This window comes from Diadema setosum, chromosome 18, assembly GCF_964275005.1.
Source record: "Diadema setosum chromosome 18, eeDiaSeto1, whole genome shotgun sequence".
NCBI lineage: Eukaryota > Metazoa > Echinodermata > Echinoidea > Diadematoida > Diadematidae > Diadema > Diadema setosum.
In genome coordinates, this window is record NC_092702.1 from 7,760,855 (window position 1) to 7,772,458 (window position 11,604).

The 11,604-nt window shown below is 39.4% G+C and overlaps 1 protein-coding gene across 1 annotated transcript; it reads right to left on the minus strand.

The window, feature by feature from the left end:
* Nucleotides 1-1,818: 1,818 nt before the first annotated feature.
* Nucleotides 1,819-11,471, minus strand: LOC140241691 (vesicle transport protein SEC20-like). Its single transcript, XM_072321434.1, has 6 exons — nucleotides 11,391-11,471; nucleotides 9,071-9,163; nucleotides 8,119-8,210; nucleotides 6,634-6,741; nucleotides 5,743-5,858; nucleotides 1,819-3,907 (listed from the first exon to the last, which is right to left on the minus strand). The coding sequence occupies exons 1-6, from the start codon at nucleotides 11,469-11,471 to the stop codon at nucleotides 3,720-3,722; spliced, it is 678 nt and encodes a 225-aa protein (XP_072177535.1). The 3' UTR covers nucleotides 1,819-3,719.
* Nucleotides 11,472-11,604: the final 133 nt, after the last annotated feature.

Below are 11,604 nucleotides of genomic sequence, written 5' to 3' on the forward strand. Positions count from 1 at the left end.
ATGGCCACCTGTATGCAATGGTTACATGGAGACAGAGAGTGAGAGAGAATGTGTGTGTGTGTATATATATATGTATATATATATATGAGATTAAAACCTAAAATAGCATTAAAACGCTTTATCCTGGCGAGGAAAGTGCATGTTTTAGAAACATATATATGTATATATATATATATATATATATATATATATATACATGTGTATACATGTGTGTGTGTGTGTATGTGTATATATATATATATATATATATACTGTATATATATATTTATTTATATATATATTAAAGAAGAAGGAGTCTCAAATATGCTATCTGAAGATCCAACATGGTTTTTATTCACAAAATTTTCAACCTGCCTCGGGCCTTCGTCAGTGTAGTGTATACCAGTACAAGAAAAGTCTTTGCAAACATGAATCATAACAATGCCGCAGAGCGTTGCCCTGGAGCGTTGTCATAGAGAGCATTGATATGTCTTATATACAGTAAGCAACACTTGTGGAGAATAGGGGTACGGTAGAAAGTGATGTACAATATGTGACCCGCTACAACAAAAAGGTCCTAAAGTCGCACACGGTCGAAGCCGTGAAAATCGAGTTTGAAGTCAGAGCATTAAAATTGGTCAAAACTTATGATTTTCTGATTTTGACATATTATTGGAGTCTGACATGTCTTCTATCATCTATCGAAATTTTGAAGCAAAATGATGAAAGGAAAGACAAAAAAATAGCGTTTTTCTGAGCCATGTTTTTTTGGCATTTCGACGAAGCAGAAACTGGTTTGAAAATTTGGATTGAGCGCCACAGATAGGCTCCGCCCCTAACAACGACCAGAGTGATCTCATTGGTCAGTTTGCTGCTTGCTGCTAACCGAGGCGTGAAGCTCGCACACTGCCCAGTCGACTGGTGCATGCAAGCGGGGTGCTCTATGCTCAGCCGTTTCTCACATCCTGGTCACTGATTGGTCGGTGAGGAGACCGCCGAAGCTGTGCTTGAATGAACTTTTCGGGGGTTGCTAGGGCTTACCTTCTATTGTCCGGAGCTGAAAACTGGTTTGCGTGCCCCTTGATCACGATTGCGTCGAAAGGAAAACTTTTAGGGCGCTTTTCTCGAAATAGTGATTTCCCAGACGTCTCGACATGCTCTCTTTTAAACATCGATATCTCCGCAGCCGATTATTTTTATAAGATGTGTTATATATCAATTTAAAGCAGAAAGATTAAGGAATTATGTCATGCAATTTTCAAATAATCGACCGTGCCCGACTTTAGGATCATTTTGTTGTAGCGGGTCACATATAATCTTAACAAAAACTTGACTCAAACTCAACAAAAAGTTATGTGTATACACGTATATATATATATATATATATATATATATATATATATAGTGTTTAAGACCACTTAACGCCCTCATTCTCAACAGGGTGATATATATATATATATATATAGAGAGAGAGAGAGAGAGAGAGAGAGAGAGAGAGAGAGAGAGAGAGAGAGAGAAAAGGAGAGCAGGTTTGCTAATGCCAAAGGGGAGTACAAGTACATGTAGGCCCTACCGATTTGACATGCATACCCCGAGACTCGCTCACACACGGGACCTTCAGTTTCATCTATGCGTATGTCCCCGTCCAGAGGGGAAGGAATGTTTTTGCCTCTGAAACAACATTGACAGCACAGTGGCACAACAAAGATGGCTCCGCTGGTTTCTCTCGAGTCATGAATCAGGGACCCACTCATTGGTATATCAACTCAGGGAAAGCTTGTAACCTACAATGCTCTCACCATGGACCAGTCAGTGAGGCATAATGTTTACTTAGCCAGTCACACATGGCAGCATTTTAATAAGTTCACATATATCTTATTTACAAAATTTAATATTTAGGAATATGCAGAACATCATCATCATCACTGTCATACATTGTTGATGGTCACACCCCATAAAATCATACATACTATATGAGGTTATGATGAAATACAACATGAATTATGGCAAATACTTTCGACACATATTTCACGAAATGAAAATGTAAAGAATGACAAGGTCTGAGATATGTGGAAAGAAGCATTACAACAGACTTGCCTCATTTAATTGTAATTTTTGAGTCTTCCCTGCTTTCTTTTGTTTTTTGTTACATTTCTAATTCCACACATTAATCATTCTGCAGGGAGCAAAAAACAAAAAACAAAAAATAAAACAAAACAAAAAACAGTATTCTCCAATTTCAACAGCTTGTTTGCAGGGCCTACAGTGTACTATGTGATTTGCATTCTGTTGGAAGCATTATGCAGTATCACATACACTAAGCTGCAAAGTTTTCCGATTCTGCAGGAGACTTCCCGAAAAAAATTAGATGCTCGTTTGCCTTTTTGACGAGAGAATATAAATGTCTCCCTGATTTAGGTACTGAATTTGCCCATCACACATCCAGTCATCCTCGGATGGGACTTTATCACCAACCAGAATGCATCCATTTCCTCCGCATCATTCAACATGCCTGGTTCCACCATCCCTTTCAGTAACCGTCAGCAGTAGGCCTACCAAGCCCCGCTGAAGTGTAAAAGTTCCTCTTGTGGGACACTCTCATATCCTGCCTATGTGTGAAATCCATGTCCAGGGAAAACTTGCTTCTCTGCAGTTCAACATTGTACCAAGAGACTTATGAGGGATGCACTGAACCAGCAACACAAGGTCACATTCCTGTCATAGTTGCCACACTCTTGCCTTGTTTGAGCCTCAGGATGGTCTTATTCTGGTACGTCTCAGTAACCCCTCAAATGGAGCAGTGGATTTGCCTGCAGACATATGCCTTGGACAGTTTTTCTAACTAACAGGAAACAAGGGAGAGGAGTATGAGATCATGAACGCTACCATTTGTGTTCCCTTCATATACCGATGAAGAGTTGACTGAGATGCAGCAACAGGATGGGTGTCTGGGGATTGTGTGGCAATGCTTTAGAGGCAGAAGGCAGGTAGGAAACCAGAGAACCCGGTAGATTATCTTCACTCGAAGGTCACAGGATGATTTAGTCAGTTTCCTGGGTTAGTTGTCAGCAACAGTATCCTGTACTGACAGGTGAAGGCTGAAGAGATCGGCCCATTTAGACAATTGTTGGTACCTAGATGTCTCTGCTCGAAGAAATCAAAACGGGCCCATGACCATTGGGGGCATCAAAGATTCAACCAGACTACCGGTATCCTGGACACTGGTGCTTCTGGCCTGTGTTGCATCAAGATGTGAAAGCCTATGTGAAGAAGTGCTTCTCTTGCACCATTGCTAAGGCTTCTAGTCCAACTATCCACACTCCTTAGAGACACTTATTAGCATTTCAACAAATGGAATTACTGGCCATAGACTTGATTTGAAACATATACTGGCTGGAACAAATTATTTTTGATAGGGCCCAAATTTCATTTCAATATTTTTGCCTTAAAAAACAACAACAAAATATCCTATTCTTGGACACAAGCATTTCTTTCAATAGAAACAATACCACATACTAGTATCTATTTCCATAGAAATAATGATATCTGTTTCTGTCACTAGAATTTCTTTTTCAACTCAAATGTCAGCTGAAGATGGTCACAACACATCCACGTACTGTTCGCTGTCCGTGTATCTTCGGCAGAAATGATGAATGAAATGCCTTTGCAAAAGTCATGAGATGGCATATTGAGATGTGCCATAAGTCGTGTTTGATTTTTTGGTGGATGGCAACGGTCCGTCAAAAAATCCTCTTCTTCAGGATGTAGATGACCGTCGCTAGGAAGAGGGCGAGGGCAAGGAATATTAGCAGCTTGTCGGTCATCTCCCTCCGGCCGTACTTGGTCAGGAGGTTGCGGCTGGTGTGGATCACTCCGGCCATCCCTTTGAATTCCTCGTGCGTCTCTTGCAGAGTGCCGGATGATTTGACTGGGGAAAGATTTGACACAAAGAGGACGCAAATTACAACGCTAAGATGTGGAGCTAATTTTCCATGGGGTTGATCATGTCTTTAACACAGTCTGCATACCATTCAAATCAAATCACAATTCACTGCTTTACTAGCATGCATCCTGAGGAGAAAAACATCTCTTCTTAAAAAAAAAAAAAATATATATATATATACATATACATATATATATACATTAAAGGGACTGTACAGTACTGGTTGAGGTAGGGATTCATGTTTTGAACATTCCTAAGTGAGATAATGAAAAGCCTCTTATGAAATATGAAAGAGCATGTAATTTTAAGAAGGATTCAACGTTTATTTGATGAAAATTGGTTTTCAAATGGCTGAGATATCCAAAAAAGTGCTAATAATAAAAGGCGACATGCCCCAACTTTATTAGTATCTCTTTGTTTCACCTTGTTTTTGGATATCTCAGCCATTTCAAAACCGATTCTCATAGAATAAACTTTTGATAACCCTTAGATTTGCATGCTCTTTGACATCTCATAGAGTGGTTTCTGAATATCTCACAAAACGTTAACAGCTAAATCTTCACCTCGACCAGAACTGTACACACCCTTTAAACCCAGTTCTTGCTATAATTGAAATGAAAGAGGACAAATGCATGGGACTATCTTCATTAATGCAAAGTTTCAATGAATCTTAAAGGGGAAGGCTAGTAACTGATCAGTGGGGATCAGTGGAAATGCTGGGAGATGATTGTTCCAATCCTTATGGGATTCATTCAAGAGTTCATTGTACATCTATTGTTGTGTGAAAATGATTTGCTTCAGAACGGTCTCATATTCAAGTAATGTGCAGATTAATGCCCCGTCACTGACCAGGGACGCTAACCTGGAAGCATTAAACTGCACATTACTTGAATATGAGACCATTCTGAAGCAAATCATTTTCACACAACAATAGATATACAATGAACTCTTGAATGAATCCCATACGGATTGGAACAATCATCTCCCAGCATTTCCACTGATTCCCACTGATCAGTTACTAGCCTTCCCCTTTAAAAGATGATTTGAGATTGTCATCTCTGGAGTAGCTTGGAAAGGCAGGCTTGTCCATGAGGGGTTTTAGCATGTCACTGCAACATCCTCATATCTTGTGCAACATCCTCAAAAGCCAGCAACATGTTGTGCAACATTCTCAAGAATTTGCAACAAGCTCAAAATTAAATGTATTCAAACATGTGAAAAACATGTGCAAAACATAAGAAACATCAAACTAACTGGTACTTAGATATTTGTGTGCAAAACATTAGAGAGAACATTGAATTTAAGCATCACGAAGAGAGATAAGCTGCAAAATATTGCATACTACGTGCTCGTGATGTGAGGTCTGCGTATGTACAATTTCTGCAATATTCTCAGATTCTGAGCTTACAAAATGCTCAAATTTCAAGTCGTAGACCACCCTGGAAAGAAGAAAACTTGTGTGCAAATATCTCTTGGTTTCACACATGAAATACTGTTCAATTAACAAAAGGCTGTTCACCACCATCTTTAGACATTATGTTATGCATTCTCACTATAACAATCTTCCATATTCCTTGTGATACAAGGAAAAGAAATATTAGACAAGAGCCAGATTCAAAACAGATGATTGAGTTCTGTGTCAAAAAGCATGTTTTTGATATTATATTACTATTCTTTGTGGCAGCCTACTCTTGATTATTAAGTTTTCTTTTTATTACTTTTTGCATTGAAAGTGATTAAAAAGCATGCCACTATCCTACATACACTGATGAACCCATCTCCATCTCTATCTCTAAATGCCCTGTGAGTTCCAAACCTACCTAATGTCTGATTGGTGATGTTGCTCCTCTCAACATTGGCTGCCATCATCCGATTCAGACTCAGCAGATTTTCTGTGATGCTGCTCGCAGTCTTGGCAAGATCTTCTTTATTCTTCCTGTTGGGCAGCAACGAATAAGGCAAGTCAGAGTGGACTAGTGTGCTACGGATACCTAACTGTGAATTGATCCTTGCTTCAAGCCCTGGGCACAACAATGTCCAAGTACACTAAATCCTCCCTTCAAGAGGATGAGTGGGTGAGTAAGTATTCTCTGTAGTAGATCCAGATTCTCACGGAACACTCGTTTTAATAGAGTCGCAATGGCTTCCAATTTGCCAACGAATATCTTGCTGATTGTGTACAAGGCACTCACTGGTCAAGCCCCAAGTTATATTACAGAACGATTACCACTCACATCTTGCAAACACACTCACAACAATGCGGTTCCTGAGATACTCTCCTTACCAACATGTAAACTTAAATTAAAATTAGGAGACTGGGCATTCGTTTGCGCAGCCCCAAAACTGTGGAATAACTTAAGATTAGAAATTAGGATATCCCATACTGTAGCATCATTTACATGAATTTAACTGTTTACTATTGTTTAAGCTTATCAGGAGTTCTTGCCGCACAAAAGAATATACATACATAGGCTACAGAGATTAAATTAGGTTATAAATTGGCATTATCCTTATATTGTTATTCTTCAGGTGTGAAAATTTGCACAAAAGTGATTTTGACCTCACCCATAGTCTCAGGTGGTAAGAGGAGATTACCACTACCAAGTAGGTCTGCAAATTCCCTATAAAGTCAAGATTTTCCCTCATTTTGCTTCAGTAAAGGAACCACAAGAAACACACAGGGGTGGTTCTTTGTTAAGCACTGTTCTCACCTCTTCCTCACTTGTGGGTCCTCCTTCGCTCTCAAGAGCTCATTCCTCTGGTCTCGGTCTATCTCCATCTTACACGTGAGATTTGCTTTCCTGATTGCAGTCTGTGTGCTGAATGCAGAGAGAATAATCGTTTCATGACACCGTCACAAACACTGTGTTTGACGATTCTCAATTCCTCAGCACCATTTACACGTGTGTATTTGTAACTGAAACATTTACATTAGTGGTAACACTGATGACTGGTACACGGCATGGTGTTACCATTCTGTGTATCATACTGTACCTATGTCCATCCCCATTTGTCCCTGTGTGCATTTCAGTCTTGAGTAATTCCTAGGTGTAACACCTAGGACGTACAGTGTACTCAAGACTGAAATATTGAGTGGGTACAAATGGGGTCATACAGAGATATGATACACAGGGTGGTAAAAGATATGCTATGGGTAATATGCTACACCAGTTAAGAGAGAGTGTGTACCGGTACACTCGGAATGTTACACAAGAGTAGCAGAGATAGTACAAAAGAGTGATTTTTCTGATTTGGGTTCCAATGTGTTTTCGCCAAATCAAATGTGCCACTACCAATGTCTTACATTGTGAGTCATGAATATTTGTGGTTAGTATTTCCACATTCATTTCCTATTTCCAACTATTTCCACCCTGCAAAACTTTTGATTTTTACAGTGTATTTCAATTAGCAGTATACCCTACCAGCTTCAAACAGAAACTGAGATATTGTAACACTCATTCTGGTGTCCAAAATCATCATCAGCTTGTCACTCTGCACTCCACAAGCTGAGCAGCATCTAGTCAACCTCCAACAGACATTCAGGGCGAAAAGGGAAAGGCAGAAGAAGGAGGTCCTCTCTCAGTGAGTTCCAGTGGTAGACTGATTCTTTGTTAAGAACCCACAGGGTAGTCTTTCCATTTGCATGTTTAAATCATAGACTACAAAACCAATCAAAATGCTATGATGAAAAGCGTGTGACCTGAGGTCAAAGAAAGAACCAATGGAAAGTAAAGATGGGGTGATCATGAGTTGAACTTAAACATGAATGGGAACAGAAAAAGAGTCATGAGGTGTGGAGATGGGTGAGAAGTAAAGAAGGTACTGGAAAGTGTATCATAGGCACAAGGAAGGGGAAAGAAATTGGGATGAATGGGAGGCTAAGTGTGAGAAGAAATGATAAGAGGCATGTATGGAAAATAAACTCTATGAAAAGTTAAAGAAAATTTGAATTTGATACAAATATATCTTTGGAAAGGCTGAAATCACTGGACACATCATGTTATACAAAATTTTAAAAAGGGGCAACATATATCAGCAGGTAATGGGAGAAAATCTTATGCAAAAAAAAAAAAAAAAAAAAAAAAATATATATATAGTTTTGCTCATCAGTACCAAATTTCTGTGACATGCAGTTCCGGGGTAAGGTACCATGTACAGTAGTCATGACACGGCCAAACATGTATAAATATACTTGCTTTAGAAGCTGTTTGTGGTAATGTTCAGCTTCTTTCAGTAGTCCGATCCTGTCCGTTTCTTTGTCTTGCTCCTTACCAATTTTCTCTAATTCCTGGACAGACAAACATACAGAAATGCAGAAGAATGACACATTGGGGCCCATTCTTTGCAGATCAAAAACATGGTCACTTTTGAACTGGTAATGTGACAGTGTTTATTTTCTTATATATTTCGGATCCCACAAAATGCATTTTATCATGGGATAATAAGTGCAATCCGGTTCAGAAATCTTAGTGTATTAGCTTTACGCTGTGTAAATATATTAAAAGGTGACTGACTGTACATCCGTTTACACCCTGAAGCATTACTAGTATGTCTTGAATGCAGAGACTAAACCAAGATTACGGCAAAACTATTGCAGTAACCATGGCAACAACTGATATACTCTAGTCTTAGTTGATTGGTCACATTTGTACTGTAGCCATGCTGGTAACTAACTATTGAAAATAACTCATTATGTCTAGAAACAGCACAATATTCTTACTGCACCATTCAAACTGCAAGTGAACAAATGACACCTGTAACTTCCACAGCATATCACTAGGTTACAACAGATCATTACAGTCAAATACTAAAAGTTCTTCACATGCAACATTTATTTGTCCCTCAATGATAAGATGGAAAAAGAACAATGCACCTCTTTCAAGACAGAGTCACAAATCATTCCTTTCTTGCAAAGAAGTTTTTTATTTCCTGATTTTGGCAACATATCAACAACAACAAAAAAACTAATCTAATCTAAATCTTAAAATCTGTCTCTTATCGATTTTTGACACTAGACACATATATAATTAAAGTTCTTTAATCATAATCTGAAAGCAGTTAGAGAAAATAATAAAACAAAATCCACCTTTGAATTAAAATGTAGTAACTAGTAGAAGCTAAGTACAAGGTACAACTTGGAAGACAAACCTCAATTCTGCTCTTCAGGACTGCAGTCTCAGCTTTTATTCTTGAATTTATGTCATTTAGACCCTCCATCGTCTTGCAGCTGCCTCTCAACTCCTAGTATAAAAATGACACATGCAAGACTAGGATTTATTTGTATGTGATAAGGGAAAACAAAAATGTTGAAAAATAAACATTGGGTGAGCTGAGGGATCCTTACCCTTCACTGCTTCAGCTGTCACTCTTACTGAATACAGACCTCCAGTAAATGTTGAGTATGGTAGCGTAACTGTCCAAAATCTGCCTCTGCAAATGTGCAGGAGTTAGAGGACAAGCAGTAGTCCGATTGGTGGAATGTTCCAAGTCATCCAGGCCAATGTGATACAGAAAATAATAAGGGGAAGGGGGAGGGTGAGGGTGTAGGTCTATGCCATAGAGCTGTATTATACGTAATAGAGTGCGGACTCGTCATACGCGCTCACGTTAAGGCTCTGTGATCGCATGGAGCCCGATCTGCCATTACTAAGAGTGGCAAAACTTCAGTACAGTGCGAATCGCTTGTGTATTAGCAATGTACCGTTGCGTTGACAACCGGGGTTGACAATGCCGGATTTGCTCCTTTTCAAGACATACACGCGATGAAAATCAACGATTTGAGTGATAATATGATAATCTCATTCACAAAACCACGCGTTACGCAATATAATTGCTATTTTTGATGTAAATTCAAGCTAAATAATTATCTCCTCAGTAGTGTATCAATTTTCATACGCTGAGCGCTGATTGTTCATCGCGGACACAAGTGCAGCTACGCAGCTAATTAGCTCTGATTGATCGAGTGGTGAACGCGACTTGGAGATAATTTGTAACCCCGGGGGCGGTAATCAGTGGTATAGCTAGGATTTTTCCAGTAGGGGGCACTGGGGGCCTCGCAATTTTGTTCTAGGGGGCACCCTGAACTGCTACTGTGATTATTTATTTATTCAGCATATTTTTTTTTTTCAGGGGGTGGGGGTGGGAGGCACATGGTGGCATACAATTTTTTTTTGGGGGGGGGGGGTGTGGGGGCAGATCCCCCATACCTACAGCCCTGGGGACGCTGCCATTACAAGTCCTGTCAATGCGTGTAAAAGGGGTTGTTTCTACGGATGGGCGATGTACGCGCGTATAGTGAAAAGGGTAGCAAAATCGCTGAAATCAGAGGAAAAGGCCATACTTTTACAAAAGTAGCTAGGCTACTTGAAAAAAGGTAGCTTCAGAGTGAATTTGGTGTATTTTGAGATCAAAGGATCATTACTTTTACACACACACACACACACACACACACAAACACCCACACACACATACCGGTACCTAACAAACATAAATACACACACATACACATCCATAACAAACACACGCAGGCCTACACACACACACACACACACTTGAAGGCCCCCACCTCAACCTTAATTAGGAATACAATAATTTGAATGGGACAGTACCGGTAGTGAATTATATGCCTGCACACACAAACACACACACACACACACTCTCTCTCACACACACACAAAGTCCTGAACATATCACACAAATGAATACAATGTACTACAGAGCATAATATATTCTATGCATTTAATCTTGTCATGGGATATTAATTCTCAAATTATTCGACATACATCATTAATGGCTATTAGAAAATCTGTAATACAAAATACAGAATTATTTAAAGCCCAAACGCACTGGCAATATCGTCTGCATGCACAATTTTGGCAGATGCAGTGCGTGTGCATAATGCACTTGCCACTCTCACTTGCCACTCTTAGTAATGGCGGCGAGCTCTCCATGCAATCACAGCGATTTAAATGAGTACGCCCTCTAGCGATATGTAAATGCAGCTCTATGGTCTATGCCGACAAGTAGGCCTAGAAGTAAATTAATTAGAAGTAGAACTTTGTTTCTATTTCGAGTGCGAGCGAGCGCATATGCTGGCACTCACATAACAATAGCTAGGGCAGGGGACATCTAATGCATCTATTAGTGCTCGTCTGTGTATTTCACTCCAAGGGGTGCTCATGAGGGGGAGAGGGCCCTATGAGCAGGAGCCCCCGCGCCACCATGAGCAGATGAGCAGATTTCCCGGATTGATGTGCAGTGCTACACTACATATTACAATCCATATACTGCTGAAGTACCTGATTACATTGCAACTTTTACAATATACGGGACTACAGATATTATTGGCAGTATCATCATTTACGTACTCTTTCCTTCCTCGTCATTTCCTACAAACACGTACACAATTAAGCATAGATATATTATTACCTCGTAGATAATCCTTACATATTATCTTTTATAAACATACCTGAGCATAAGCATTCAGCTGTAAGTCGTGCTTTACGATTTCTTGCACACATGTTCGGATTCTCACTGCGTCGAGAGCCATTTTCTGAAGATCTGTACAAGACGAAAATACATAAAATTGGCAACTAAGTGTCTGCTTACTCTTTGCAGAATTTATTAAATTTAAGATTGATTTTACAATCATATATACTTTTTCTACTTGTTTAAAGAGTTTT